General features: G+C 37.6%; 2 protein-coding genes across 2 annotated transcripts; one reads left to right on the top strand and one right to left on the bottom strand.

Annotated features, from left to right (window-relative positions):
• The first annotated feature begins 672 nt into the window (after positions 1-672).
• Positions 673-3,847, top strand: rbp5 (retinol binding protein 1a, cellular). The gene is made up of 4 exons (XM_067509927.1): positions 673-1,111; positions 1,473-1,657; positions 2,035-2,136; positions 3,529-3,847. Exons 1-4 carry the CDS (start codon positions 1,036-1,038, stop codon positions 3,580-3,582), a joined length of 417 nt encoding a protein of 138 aa, XP_067366028.1. The 5' UTR covers positions 673-1,035; the 3' UTR covers positions 3,583-3,847.
• On the bottom strand, positions 3,842-14,886 carry LOC137130140 (tumor necrosis factor receptor superfamily member 5). The gene is made up of 9 exons (XM_067509925.1): positions 14,745-14,886; positions 14,458-14,559; positions 14,135-14,260; positions 12,015-12,161; positions 11,841-11,934; positions 11,501-11,577; positions 8,888-8,998; positions 5,454-5,621; positions 3,842-4,612 (listed from the first exon to the last, which is right to left on the bottom strand). Exons 2-9 carry the CDS (start codon positions 14,528-14,530, stop codon positions 4,446-4,448), a joined length of 963 nt encoding a protein of 320 aa, XP_067366026.1. The 5' UTR covers positions 14,531-14,559; positions 14,745-14,886; the 3' UTR covers positions 3,842-4,445.
• Between the last annotated feature and the right edge of the window lie 569 nt (positions 14,887-15,455).

Raw genomic sequence — 15,455 nt, forward strand, 5'->3', positions numbered from 1 at the left:
ATAACCTGCATGTAAACAAAATGCAGCTGCTACTATCACAAATGCAACAGTGACAAAAATACCCTTGATGTCAGTTTGATGCATGTAATTAACATACAGTTCTTTCTTCTTTCTTATTGTGCTGGTTTATCTGCATCTTTTATCATCTTACATTCACAGTAGTGTTGAATAGATCACCCTGCACGTCTGACTTGTATGACGCTTTATAATAGCGTTATTAACAGCTTTATGTGGGCTTATTTTACCACATACTGTAGACAAGTACTTGTACTACTTACTACCTTCCCTCTGTCACTCAGGTAAGAATCCTAAAGTGTCTGTCCTCTCCTGCTGCCCAGCTCCCTGGCTGATCTCTGCTCCCACCGCCAACTAACTTTAATAAATGTTATGGAATTCATGGACTTGTAGTTTTGTGTTTCTCAGCTGATCACAGTTTAACTGCATGTTTAAATCAAGCTCAGCTATTACATTTTGGAATTTGCCATAAGTTTACGCAGGAACTATTACAGATTTGCGCTTTGGCCTGTCCATGCAGTGATGCGCACCATATGCATTTGAACAGCGTCCCCAAAGATGGAGCAAACCACGTTTCTTTCTTCCTAACATACTGGTGCTCAAGACCTGAAGCACCGCCTCCGTTTGCAACTAAAGCATTTGGGAAGATGAATGAACAGCCCCTCTCCCTCCCCCATTTATGATCCTGCACAAAGAACTTCGCTCTCAGCCCGATTGAGTCACAGCTGACTGTAAAAGACTTCAGAAATCTCCTCTCTGCACCAGGGAAGAACTGCCTACTTTCACTGGAGCAGCGGCATAGCTGCATATCGGGAGGTGAGATCTCAGTCACCACCGTCTCATTTTACGCACGTTGGCGTCAAATCCAGCCATTGTCCACAAGTTGCGTTAGTGAAACTGATACGAAACAAAGCGGCAGCTCATTTCTGGGATCGAGACTTGGCTCGAGGAAAGTAAAAAAAAGAAAGGAAAGCGGAGATTTTAGCTCGTTTGGGGTTTTGAAAGAAACAAAAAGACACCATGTCAAAACCGAATTACACCGGCACGTACCATTTGGTGGAGCAGGACAATATGGACACCTACCTCGCTACTTTAGGTAAGTCTTTTTTTAAAAATTCCTTTAGAGTCCCCTTTACCTGCCCTGCAGATGCACCACGGTAAACAAATACAGTGTCTTTTCCAACTGGTAAAAAGATTAGACGCCCGGGTTTAAATCAACCTTTATGCGTTGCCTTGAAATTGTCTATAATAATAGGGACCATCTCTATTCCCAGCAGCACATTAGTGTAATGAAATTACCATCTTGTCCTTTACATGATCCCAAACCCCCAACTCCCCCCCACCTCCGTCCACTAACACAGACACTCACAGGGGGTGTATTCACTCCCCCTTTACACAGTAAGAGTAAAGTCTGAGTTGTGACCTGAGTTTAATTAATTTTCTCGATATTCTCTCAGATATTAATTTTGCGCTGAGGAAGATTGTGTGTCTCTTGAAGCCCACCAAGGACATCACCCATGACCCCGCCACAGGGGTCATGAAGATCGGTACACTCACCACCTTCAAGAACTTCTACATGGATTTTACTATTGGGAAAGAATTTACTGAGGACCTGGGACCCGTGGACGGTCGCACCTGTCAGGTGTGTGTTGTTGTTAGTACAGTATAAACAGGTTGGCTTGTTTGATTTGAATTCAGAGGCTTGATGTTACAGTGAAAATACAACATTCATACGAATTTGCATTGTGTGTTTATTTGGAGTGTTTGAGAAACGTTGACCCACCTACCGCTTAGGTTTTGTGTTGTAACCACCCCCTGTTGCTCTAGTCCTGGCTCACAATGAGTGCATGCCAGTGACAAAAAGAACTTGCACGAATTTTAAATGAAACAAAAATAAGCAGCCTTATCTCGATTTGGTCAAAACTATTAGTCTCTGTTTTTGCTCTGCACAAAGGTCTTGTGTGTGATTAAATGTGAGAACCACTTTACATACTAATTACAATCTCTGTGCTTATGCAGACAACAGTTGACTGGGAAGGAGACAAGCTGGTTTGTGTACAGCGAGGTGAGAAGGAAGGACGAGGCTGGACACACTGGCTGGAGGGTGACAGGCTGCATTTGGTAAGGGTGGGGTAAAATATGTGGGGAAAAGGCCAAAACAGAGGTTTGTGGGTGGGGTTTATGAAACAAGGAAGAGCATAAAAGGAAAAAAGATGCTTCACTTAATGTAGTAAATGTCATGCAAATAAGTGGGTGCCAGTATCCTGTGCAATGTTAGGAAACCACAGCAACACTACAACAGGATAAAATATATATATATACACAGAAGTAAAGAGGATAAAGGTTATAGTTTAAGATTGCCCTTGCACAGCTAAACTGGCATCGCCATGTAGGGCAGTCTCTCTTATCAGTGGTCTGCAAGTCTCTAGTTCTGGTTTCTTCTCTCTAGCTGCATGTTGCTGGAGACTATAACAATAGGCAGATTTATTCGCCCACAGGTCAAGGTCACAGGTATTAAAGTACCCTAATTTACAAACCAGTGTTAAAGCATGCTAAGCCAGGCCTGTGATTCATAAAAACAAGGTTTACCTCTGTTTTTATTTGGCTGCTCCTGCCACCATAATTGGGAGCAGTCCCTTAATGATGCTGCACCTCTTCCCCTATGAAGTTGTTCTTTGCTGCTTTTAGAGAAAACAAACTAGCACACTACCACTACACCAGCTCACAGTTGGGCAGGAAGGGTCTCAAGAAAATAGGGTGCAAATTTAGGTAAAGTTGAAGAAGAACATCAATATGCTGCTTGTTCTCCACTTCATCCTCTGCGTCACAAATCTCACAATAGGGCTTTTTACCTTTGAAGTCGCTGTGTGAAGGCATGTTTATTAAGAGCCTTGCATGTGCATTCTTAAAGAAAAAAGTAGCAGCCAACAAAGGAGGGCAAACAGAAAAGAGGCAGAAGACTCCTGAATGCACACTTTAATGAACTGCTACAAATAATGAGACCTTTTCAGCTTGCTTGTGAAAGAGTTTAAGATTACAGATTATGTGTCACTGGTGATTAGGATTTCAAACAATAAGTATTGCTCCACTAAATAGCTCCCACTGAATTTATAATACCTCTGTTGCAGTTGGTAGAAAACAGTGCGCTAATTATGTTGAAAACAAGTGGGAGAGAAATGCCAGCGAATCAAGCTTTCAAGCTTTGAAATGGTGGGTTTTAGAGGGTACACACAGCAGGTCAAGGGAGCAGCAAGAGACAAATGATGAGTGAGAGGGTTGGAGCTGGAGGAGGAGGAAGGGGAATGGAGGAGATAGGTAGATGGTTACAGAGTGGGAGATGGACTAAAATGTGACAGGATGAAGAAAGGGAAGGGGGATAAGGTAATGTTTTGATATAATTTATTTTTCCATTGATCATTCATTTAATTTACTTCTCAATGTGCCAAACTGTTATACTAATTCTCACTGTTCATTTACACCTCTTTCGTTTTTTGTTTTTGTTTTCTTTTGCAGGAGATGAGAGTTGAAGGTGTGGTTGCCAAGCAAGTCTTCAAAAAGGCTAATTGATGTCACAGAAAATGTGCATTTCAAGAATAACATCTTATTCTTTATAGAAAAAGGACTAAATGTTTATAGCATTTTTTTATTATAATCAACAAATCTTTAAAATATATTAGCACAAGACTGAAAATCTGTGTAAACACTTTCATGTACACTTTCTTAATTATTTGTGTGTGCAGGTACTAACTGTGAAGAGAGCAAATTAGCTGGTTGATGTGTAAACTTCCTCAATATCCATCTTGACAGTGTTATAAAATAACTCTAAATCTTACTGGTCTCACTTCTTCTTATTTATTATATAACATTATGCTCCAAGTGTAGTAGCCTGTGTATGTGTGTGGGGGTAACACTGCTCTTATAAATATTGGACATCCATGATGACTGTTTGGATTGCAGTGCATTTTAAAGTAGGATTAAAGAAAGGTTTTTCTGGTTCATGTTTAAATTTAGAATTATCATGAATCGATGTCCAAGGTTGAAACTAGGCCTATATAAGTTACATTCAATATCTGTTGTTATTATTACCACTTCACCAATATTTGTTAAGAAAAATTCCCTTCACAAGGAGCTGCAAATGTGCTTTCTTTTTGTAAGTTAATAAGCACATTCATATGGTAAATGTAATTTTAGTAGTTTTATATTAATGTTTAAGCTAACAGCTGTAAACAGAACTAACCAGTCAAGCCAAGCTGAAGTTCTCATAAAGGTCCTGCAGAGGGCATCAGCCCCCTTCTGAAAGGGTCCCAGTCTTTTAAATAGTTAGATTTACAGGGTTTGTAAAAGTCACCGAGTCATCTCCAAACATCTCCAAACATCTCCAAACAGGAGGGTGCATTACAGCTCCATAAGTGAACTTAGATGTCACTTAATTATGTCCCGCACCACTCGTCCTCCTGTGGCTCTGACTGGATCCCAAGATACTCACTGGTGCAATATCCTGAACTTTTGATGTAAGTGGGTTCAGCAAATGAGACTGAGACCTTCAGTGGTGTAATAGGAAGACTGCTGTCAATGCTGGAACTGACGAGATTATCATCTAGACGGACAACAAAATTAAAAGTCAGTGTGAGCATCCTTCAAAGTAAGTGTTGTACTGCTGTTGTCAGACATACTTTGTGAGGCAAGACGAATTGCATTCCCTGTAATGACGGTGAAAGAATTTATGAGCATGAAAGATTAATATAGACTAGTGACCACTTATTGAGGTTTTTGGTTTCTCGTTACATCTGTACATGTTCTAGTTTGACAGTTTAGAGTAACTAGAATATCTACAATGTGGTTGTATGTTTCTGCAAACCAGTCAAGTTTCATCTTGCATGCTCATATTCTTATCAGTTCATCCATGAGTCCAGGTGAAGGTCTGTGGCAAGTTTGACCTTGATCTTTCACTCTTAAATAAATAAATAAATAAAAAATCAGTTAATCATTGAGTCATGTTGGATATTTAAGCCAAATTTGGAGAAATTTGCCCATAGTGTTCTTATTTTGTGTTCACACATTTTGACTCCCAAAGTCACATTTGACTCACAATCGATTTGATGTAATCATCCTTGAGCACAAGTGAAGATCTGTGCCAAGTGTGAATTCATTCCCTTTCTTTCTTTTTTAAACTTATTTTTATGTGGACAATACAACTAAATATTGTTAGAAATAAGCAACCAATGCTGTGTAGAGCATAGACAAGAAGTTAATTGGGTCAGGCTTTTTCATGCTAACAGATAGCAAATACAATCTATGTAAAACATGGTGAACATGAATCTAAGTGATTACCTTGTTGCATGTCAACTTTATCTAGTTCACTCTTGAGCTGTGAAGGTATAAAATAGCAAAAATACAACTATATCCAACTGAAGAAAAACTGAATCCAGGAATATTACCTGGGTGAAAAAGTGATAAATTGAAGTCATCGATGGTGCAGCTCTCTTGGCAGTAACCGTTCGGCTTTGGTGAAGTTAAAGGCAAGTCCTGTGATGTGGCTGGTAAAGGCAGGTCCAGGGATGTGGCTGGGACCACCTGGACTAAAGTAGCGCGACCACTGAGACTGCCTGTTACACAATCAAAATACAAGAGAAATATAAATATTCAGTAACATGCTCAAATAAGTCAGATATTTGTTAAATGTAGCCTTGGTTATTTCTGTGATCTGGATGCAATAATAGGCATTTGCCTCCAGATGGCACTAATCTTTAAATATTACAGACAGCTTTGCAGTTCCATTAATCACTGTGACCTGCACAAACCTAGTTTCTAGGAAAAGCCTTGACAATAACCTATTAATGAAATCTCTGTAAATTCCACCTATACCACAGCCTGTGATTCATTACTAAAGTAACACCCCACCATAAATATATCTTTTGAGTCTCAGAGACTCTTGAAGAGCTGTTGAAGGTCGTAAAAGCTTTGTTGATGCTATCTTTTTCACTAAGAAATAGGCCTTTTAAAGCATATAGCTTTTTTGTTTCAGTACTGAAATCTACTGAAGATGTCATGAGTCCAAGAGCACTGCTGCAAAGACTTTGTGTGACACTGTAGGGCCAAGATTACCAACCTAAGTGGTTAAACCAAAGGAGCCCAAGTGACAACATAACTGCAAATCTTTAATTTGGGTCACATATCGATACAAATCTTATCAATCTTTAACCGACTCCCTCAATAAACATCTCATGAACATATACATTTTTTAGATCATTTTTAAATTAACTATTAAAAAATGGTGATTAAAATTTGCTAATGATATTTTAAGACTTATTTGGATTTTTAGTAAAAAGGTTCAAATATTTTTTTTTGAATTTACACTCCCACTGAAAATAAATCAGAATCTTATGCATTTGTAAAAGTACTTTTTTTCAAAGTTTGAAAAACTGCTTAATGTCTCCTTTTAGACTGGAAAATCTGTTCTTACTGAATGTGTACTGGAGGTTCCAGGTTTCTACGTCACATTTGTTTAAGCTGCATATTGCTCAGTTACCACAGCCAGGCCCAGATCTACAATAGAGCTGGGGTGGGCAGCGCACCCCAGATTCTTTCCTCATGCACATCCAACCAATATACCAGCCCACAGTTGTGCTGATGCACACATAGACATTTCCATAAAGTACATTAAAAAAGTACAAAGTAAAAAAGGGATTTGACTAATCGTATGTAATCGTAAGGTATGTTAGCACAACTGTTGATGGAATGTGTGATCAAATGCTAACCCAGTGTGTTCACATATTCAGTTATTTTAGTGAGTGTGGCTTTGAGTTGGCAGAACTAGTAACCTTACATACATTCAGTGTAGTGTTGAGTTATTGTGGTGTCGGTGTAAATTGACCACTTGCTCTTGTTGTTTCCTGATTATTAATTAGCCATGTGCAGGCTGGTTTGAGGCAAGTGCACTTATGTAGCCTGAATTTAATTAAGTGAAACGTGTATATGAAACAGTGTTTCGACAGTGTTTTCTGTTAAATGAGAAAAAAATCTGATAAAAATTTTAAAAATATTGATAATTATATTATGTTTCATCGTGTGTTTTTTTTCTAGGCTACTGCTTTAGCAATTATTTGATCCTTGGATCCTTTACCATCAACTTAGGTTTTAGGTGTGGAGTTAATGAAGACAGTGCTGTAAATTGTAAAGTGTAAATCTCTAGATCATTACTAAGCTGCTGCTTCAAGCCAAAATGTGCTGAAACTGTAAAATTATATTTTTGTTTCAAAATCTATGTTGTTTAAAAGGTTCATCACAGGGGTAGACCTGCTTTAAACAAGTACAAGACTTGATAAAAGTACAAAATGAGGTTGGTATGTTAAAATAAATACATTTGTCCCTACTGTTAATCTACATTTTGACACTAAAAATATATTTCTCCTAAGCCACACAACACAAAGAGTTACAAGTAACAAACAGCAAACCAATAAAACCATAAAGCCAAAAACGAAAGTGTGTGATTGTAGTCTTATGCCCCTGAGACATTTTTTCTGCACCTCCAAAGAAGACTATGCTAGATCTTGCAGAGAAAAACTTCTCCCTTTCAGTGGATGGATGTACTGTAAAACCCTCTACTATTAACCTCTGCACAAACATCTAATTGCCTAGATTAGGGAAACCTAACATTAACTTTTTTTGTCAGAAATTGAATTTAATCCACACTCCTTATATTTCATCTTCAGTAACAAACCAAATTCTAATTTGCTGCTATTGTGATGGGTTGGCAAAAAATGTGCACACTGCCAATATCACATTATCTTTGACAATATCTCAAAACCTCAGCAGAGAAAACCGAAACCGTTAACACGGCACGATACTACTACAAGAAGGAAAATTTGTGTTTAGATTTTTGTATAGAAATAATTCTTTGAAGATATTTGCATGATTATACGTTATGATAGGAAGAAAACAGACACAAGGGGTAATTATAAAAAAAACGAATAGAATACCATCAGTGTATTTTCTATCACAGTGAATGTGTTAACAATATTACCAGAGACAAACTAAGAGACAACCAAAGTGACAAAACAAATCTACCCAACAGCGATGTTATCTTTGAAAACTTGCCGACGGTCTGTTTAATATAACACACAGGTGTCAGACTTGCTCTTGTAGGCTGACTGTCTCCCAATTAATTGTGTGTTTTCTGTTAATTCCAGTAATTTTCAGTGCTAGCACACTGCTTCACTGGAAATGCAGTAAATGCTAATGAAGTTACGAGTACGTCAGCCAAAACAATCAGTTATGGGACAGTGCCATATACGTGGGACCTGTTTCTCAGTATGAGTAAGCTGCTTGTGAAGTGTGCGTCACATTAGACCAAAAAGGGTGTCGGGCTGAATGTGTACAGGATGTGGTTTCCCCATTGAGATTGTCATTCTGGTTGAATTTGTCTAGCAACAATAAACACTGCTCCTTCTGTATGTAAGGAGGGGTAATAAAAACTCAGAAATGTTCTGCTTTTTTTGCAAAAAAAAAAAAGAAGCAACACAAATGACACTATTGTTCAAAAAAAACAACAACCTCCAGATAACGATTAAATCTAATCTAAAAACAAAGTAGGCATTTAAATTTCCTGTTACCTTACTCAGAGTTTTCACTGTAAAGGAAGCAGTGGGAGGGTATGTTTGACAGAGATAAGCAGTGACCTTAAACTGTATGACTTCAAAGCATATGCTGTCTCTCAGTCATGGCTGACAACGTAGTTCGTGCAACTGAGTAGGCATGCTCACACACCATTTTGTCGCCCCTTCCGGAAGACATTTTTTTCTTTAAAGTGCAAGAACTAATGTCTGAAAATCTGTGATGAAATACACCTACACTTGTGACGTGTTGTACCTACCTGCTCTGTATGATTTGCGTTTTGCCTTCCTGCAGATGACAATAGCAAACAGGATGAGTGCAGTCAACACGAGTCCTGCCCACAGGACTGCAGGTAATACCCACGGACACCCTGAAGAACACAGAGAAATACATTGGGGGGTTTTTGGGGGCACAAATATGTTTTAGTTAAATTGTAACTTCTGGGAAATATAGAGAGGGAGTGCGTGATTACTGAGAAGCGTTCATTTCCTCAAGGCAAGTAAATAAAAAGCCTAAAAAGGATATCTGCAATTTCCTCAAACAATAAAAATGTATTTAATGTTGTTTCATTCCCCCTCACTTTTCGAACATTCAGTTAACATTTGCAAATAAATCAGAAACTCAAGTAAACTCAGAAACTCAAGTAAGTACTCTAATTGAAGGAGGAGTAAGTACTACTTTAAGAAAACAATGTGTTTTTTTTGTTGTTTTTTTTTTAAACCAGTGGTGAATTAGATGGAGTTATCTGGAACACATGAAAAATGTGGAAAAGAAAAAAAAATTCCAAGAATTAAAAATTGAAGGGCAATGACCTCTGTTGCCTAAAGAGTTGGCTCATTACTTCACTATATTGTTGTTAAATATCAACAAGTAAGTAGTAACTAAACTGGTCAGATAAATGTTGTGCAATATTTCCATCTCTATTGTAGTGCAAAGTACAGTAAATTGAAGTACACCAATAAATTACAAGTACCTATAATTTCTACCTAAGTGCTGTAATTGAATATATGTACTTTATCACTTACCACCCTTGTAAGAAGTATATACATTTTTCATGTGCATTTCTGTGACATGTGTGGCCTTAAATGTCTTATTTTGCGATAGCCCTTCTAAAAATTGTAATGTTTTAAATTGCAAGATCATGTAGACTTGACTGGTTGAATTAATTGTTGCAATTGCAACTTTGTGACTTCCTGGAGGGATTTTATTATGCAGTTGTTATCTTAAACTTTTCTTTTTATCTTAAATGTTCTTTAATGTACTCAACAGCCGCTCCTCTCATTAAGCAGCGATAATTGGCAAACACCTCTAATTACAGTTAAGTTCATTCTCAGTAACACTGTTTATTGTACTGTAGCTGTATGATTACACACACGAATATGTCTTACTGTGTGTTATAAAGGATTTACTGTCTACAGGCATGTTCAATATACAATTATATGAAATTACATTTTTGTTATTATGTTTTCATATCTGCTTCATATCAAGGTGTAGTTTTATGGGAAACACACAAAAATAAGCATTGTCTCATAAACTTGTGTAACTATAAGCTCCTTCCTGACACTACCCTGGCGGAGTTAAAATATAGTACTGCCACTGCCTGGTGTGGTTGGAATAGTTTTTTCCTTTTGTGTAAAGCAAAGGTTTTGTTTCCAGATAAAAATGTGTCACAGGTAATTTTTTCATGGGTTAGATTTGTAGTAGTCGAAGAGATATATGCATATTATGGTTACTTGATTTGTTTCACTACTTATTTGACTAGATTAAACCAAATAAGCTCTTTAAGACACTGCTCCCACAAAAACATATACTTTGGTGAACTTGAGTTTAGTCTCCAGAAACACAAAAGTAGAAAGCTGTTGCAATGTTCTGGGTCTAATGAACTCTAAAATGTTCCTCTAAATGGTTGTTTGTAATAGAAGAGAGGTCACTGACTTTAGCCAGTGTGTGATGTCCAAAATCTGAACCTATTACATTGCAATATTTGCGTACAATACTTCAAACAATTAAGAGAATGATCGGCTTAAGGCATTGTCCACCATTCTCACCTTCAGCGGTTTCCAGTAAATAAACCTCATCTTTTGTCATGTGATGGGGTACTTTTTTTTCAACTAAATTTGAGTTAAATGTGCAGTCATATAAATGTGGTACAGGTTGTATGGTTGGTATATTACTCATTAACCATCTTATTGCCTTATTTGGTTATATGCACAAGCTAACATGTTGCTTCATAAAGTTAAGATGTGTGCTGTGAATGTTGAGATCTGGTTATTTAAAGCTTTTTGTACCACCTTTTTTTACTGCCCACTTGTTACAAGCTACTTTTTTTTTAAAACGACACCACAACCCACTGTGGCACATAATGATTACTCAACATGTCTAGAGGTGTGATTGTCAGTATTGGTGTATCCAATTGTGTGGCAACTACGTGAAATTTGATGTGTAAGTGTATGTACAGGCTGACTGGGTCTGAAAATTTGATTATATCAGTTTTGACAGATTTAAAGCGGAGTTCTGTTAGGTTGGGAGTTGTGCACTTTGGAGTCTCTTGAATCATGGTTTGTATTTAGCAATAATAATATGTGAGGTTGTTTGCTTGTTTTTAAATGAGTGTGAGTCTTGCATATCTGTGTTTTATGGACCTTTTACATTTGAAACTAAAATAAAGTTTGCAAATTCCCTAGAACTTGTTGTTCATCTACTTCTTTTTTCACTATTAATAATTAGTCATATGATGGATAGGAACTCATTGACTCATTCAGGACAAGAGCATCCATACATTGCACAACATAATTTCTTTCAAAGCTAAAAAGATTTTAAGATTTCAAAATAAGTTTCACGTGTGAAATAATAGACAAAACAGGAGACCTACGATGTGAGAAGTCACCACAGACAGCATCAGCTTTTTCTGTTCCTGGAGTTTTCAACACTCTCCAAACGTCCTCACATCTTTAAAACACGTACAAAGGCAAACAAATAAAGATAATCATTTATTGAAAAGTTGAAAATGGTCATCTATTCCCAATACAATCTTTATAGAACTACAGTGTAAGGATGTTCTAGGATTGTAGATGTAGTTTGTCAACCAAAAGACCCCAAAACAAAACAGAAAAACATTTCTGATGAATGATTCACAATTTACCAAGTTAAAAGCACTGATGTCATCCTTCTCATTTATTGTTAATAATAACAAAATGGAGATGCTGTTGTACCTAGTGTGGGGTTTACAAGGTGAGCTGTAATCTGACACATTGCTGTAAGTCCCTTTTTCACATGGAGCACAAACTGTATTGTTGGTGCGAGAAACTGTAAGAAGAAATGAGATATTCAATCAATGAAATAATTAGCAAGGTAATACAGTTACCATTTTTATACCAGAAACATACCTTGGATCTTTACTCCTTCACCCAGTTGGCAAATCTTCACTGGCAGACAGTGGTCACATTTTTCGTTATTACAGTAGAAACCAGGGATACACCCACACACCGTGTTCTCTGTACTTGTGCAGTCTTTTAATTTCTCCTGTTTGTTATCTAAAAGGGTCAAGATATAAACAGCGTTAAGATAGAGAAGGCCTATCAGGGAGGAGACAATCTAAAAAAAACACATAGATAAATAATAGGATAATTGTCCAGGACACTAACAAGTAAAAGCCCTCTCACACCTCCTACATAGAAGCAAGCTCAAGTTCATGATTTTGCAGTCATTTTGTGTCCCTTTGTAGTCATATCTGTAGATACTTTATATATTTGTTATTGTTTTTCAATTGTTAAGTGAATTTTACAGAAGTCTCACTGACATTTGCTTGAGTAACATTCCTTCGTTTTGTGTTTGTATGCAAACTCAGTTGCAACCAATAAATGTGTTAAAATATAAATGTATGGTGCCCATTACATTCAGGGTTGTTAAATCACTGTATTCCACATTGAGAGTATCATGTTTTCATGTGTAGCTTCATTTGACTAATAGATTTGGTGGAAGCTGTGGCGCAGAAGGTCATCCACCAATTGTGGGGTCAGTCCTCTGGTCTAAGTGTCCAAGTGTCCTTGGGCAGGACAGTGAACTCCATGTTACTTGCCCTGGCTGTTATTGATGTGTGTGTGAATGAGTGAATGAGAAGCAATACTTCAAAGTGATTTGGATACCAATAGGTTAGACAACACTTACACAGTGCTTCTTAATTTACAAATATATTTATAGTTATACAAATCCACCTACAGACAATGTCCTCACTATGATGTTCATCATTTAATAAACATTTCCTCAAACCTGAAACTGACACATTTGATATTTCTTGAAACTTTGTGATCTCTGGTAAAATAAAGAACCTTTTTGAACAGGATTCGGCTTCACAGAACATATTGATGTAATAACTGACAAAGAGCAAGGTTTTGAGTCTTCACATTGAAAAAATGCAAACATCTACAGTCTATTAGTATTTGGACAGAGACACAATTGCCATAATTTTGCTCTGTACACCACTACAATATTGTATGAAACATGCAGGAATTTTGGTTGCTCGGCTGTGCCAGGGCCAGCTGTGTGTTATTCCCTCATTAGTTTGTTTACAAAAAAAATGCTAGGATTAAAGTCGATTTTATGTGTTGAATTTGCATTATGAATCTGTTGTTGTTGTTATTAACTGTCAACATATTCCATAGAGCTGCCACTGCCAGTAAAGTAAGTGTCATTACACTGAAAAGCAGAAACAAATTAATCAGAGATAATAATAAAATCATTATATTGTGCAGTATGAAAAACAAAGAACGCACTAACAAAATCTGCAACATCAAGAGGCGGTGAAATGTGCGAGAACTGTGGTGAAGGACAGAAGAATTTTTCACAGGTGAAAAAAACACCACTTTACAGCAGTTCACTAGATCAAGAACACACCCAAGAAGATAGTTTATCTGTGTGAAAGTCAAATCAAAATTCACCTGAGTAAATAGGGTTTACGAGATGTAAACCGTCAATAAACCTCCTAAACAGGAAGACAAGATTAGATTTTGGTCAAAACTAAATAAATAAATAAAATTACGATAATACTTTTTACAGTTTTGGAACAACATCTTATAGACAGATGAGACAAAGAGCAAAAGAAGCAGTAGGATGAATCCTACTGCTTCTGAAAGTGGATGAAAGTGTTTAGCTCCAAATTATCTGTTCATATTCAGTAAAATGCTCCGAAAGTCTATGGACATCATTTCACAGTTCAAAAGAACGATGAAGCAACCTTTGACTTTTTGTTTTATAGACAAAGAAGTGGAATAATCTGCAAATGCCAAGTCAACCAGAATCCAAGTGAGGATGCATTTCACTTCAGGCAAATTGCTCCAAGATCAAGGAGATAAAGAGATTTGTGTCACTGTCGAAATACTGATAGACTTCACTGTATTTATTCTCTACATAAAGGCAACAGTTGAAGAGGAAGGAACTTTGAGTTCTGCAAATGTGAGAGAACAAATGTGTGTGTGACAGCAGGTACAGTACTGTTTGTGTGACTTACCGGAACTGCACTCATCGCATTTCTGGCATCTATTTGCACCATTTTTTGTGGCTGTGTATTGGTCCCTTGCACATTCAGCGCACCGAGTTTGCTGAGTGTCATTACAATCTTCTTTCACGTACTTTCCTGATAATTGTTGAGAAAGCAGAGATGTGCAGAAGACTTAGATGTCAGGACATGCAAACGCAGTATATGAGAAATACCAAAATATTCAAATACACAGTACAGTAAATACTGTGTCCTAGTTAGTACAGTATTACAAATCAGTTTGTTATCCAAAGAAAAGAAATGACTGTAACTGAAACTCTGTGATGTTGACTGACCTGCAGAACAGCGATTACAGCATCTTCCATTTTTCGGGTAGAAATCGTCACTTTGGCAAGTCATCTTACCCATTTGTAGCCCATTAGATTACAGTACTCCACCTGTGTGTAAAATATCTAAGCTTACTGAACCGTCTTCCTCTAAACCTGGCCCTTATTTTTGAAACTAAAGCTGTTAGTAGTCTGAGCTCAGAGATGTTCACTCATTCACTGCTTACGTCCTTCTGTCTCCACCTTCTCTGATCTGTGACTAGACACGTTTCCCCTCTTGATTCGGTCTTACTTACTTCTCATCCGTTTTCTGATCCTACGGAGTGGAAAACCCCAGTGACCCTCATCTGCTGTTTCCCCCTGCGATCTTGTTTCTGTCTCTTTTTCTGCGTCTGTCTCTCTCCATTTCCTTCCTGTTCTACGCTCTCACCACACAATAAGCTGTGTGTGTGTCAGTAGAGACTTTGGGCCCAGTTACTACACAAAGCAAAGCAGCGCAATAAGATGGGTTCTCATGGCTCTAATCCTGTTTCCTCATGCTCTCTTCCAGCTTTTGTTCTTCCCTGTGTTCTTGCTCTCTCTCCATTAGCTGCCAGTTGCATCTAGGTGCTCCTACCTACCTGACAGCACCTGGCACTGTCACACGCATACACACCTGTATTTCCCCAGCTCATCTTAAACTGTTGTTAGTATTTATGTATTTAGTGTTTATTTATCAGTTCCCTGTCATTAATTACTTTTCCCCCCCCATTAACCCATTCTCCCTCTGGTTCCTGATTCACTTTCATCTCATCCCGAATTCACTGATGTGTTTGCTTCCCCCCACTTCCTCTGTGAATTCTGAGTCTTCGTTATTTTTTGTTTTTATTCTAGTTCATCGTCCCCACTTAGTTGTTCTGGTTATTTCGTTTGTATTTTTTCCAGCAATAAACATTCTAAAATCCCTACCTCCCTGTCTGTTTGCCAGTCCAAATGTACCTGTCAGTAGTGTCTTGTGGTCCATCACG

Source organism: Channa argus, chromosome 7 (genome assembly GCF_033026475.1).
Source record: "Channa argus isolate prfri chromosome 7, Channa argus male v1.0, whole genome shotgun sequence".
In the NCBI taxonomy this organism is placed as follows: Eukaryota; Metazoa; Chordata; class Actinopteri; order Anabantiformes; family Channidae; genus Channa; species Channa argus.

Coding starts and splice junctions, on each gene's coding strand:
- LOC137130140 (XM_067509925.1), bottom strand. CDS start 14,530: ATGGGTAAGATGACTTGCCAAAGTGACGATTTCTACCCGAAAAATGGA. Junction 11,935..12,014: donor TGAAGGAGTAAAGATCCAAG/GTATGTTTCTGG, acceptor TTCTTCTTACAG/TTTCTCGCACCAACAATACA. Junction 5,622..8,887: donor ACGCAAATCATACAGAGCAG/GTAGGTACAACA, acceptor ATTGTGTAACAG/GCAGTCTCAGTGGTCGCGCT.
- rbp5 (XM_067509927.1), top strand. CDS start 1,036: ATGTCAAAACCGAATTACACCGGCACGTACCATTTGGTGGAGCAGGAC. Junction 1,112..1,472: donor CACCTACCTCGCTACTTTAG/GTAAGTCTTTTT, acceptor ATATTCTCTCAG/ATATTAATTTTGCGCTGAGG. Junction 2,137..3,528: donor AGGGTGACAGGCTGCATTTG/GTAAGGGTGGGG, acceptor TTTCTTTTGCAG/GAGATGAGAGTTGAAGGTGT.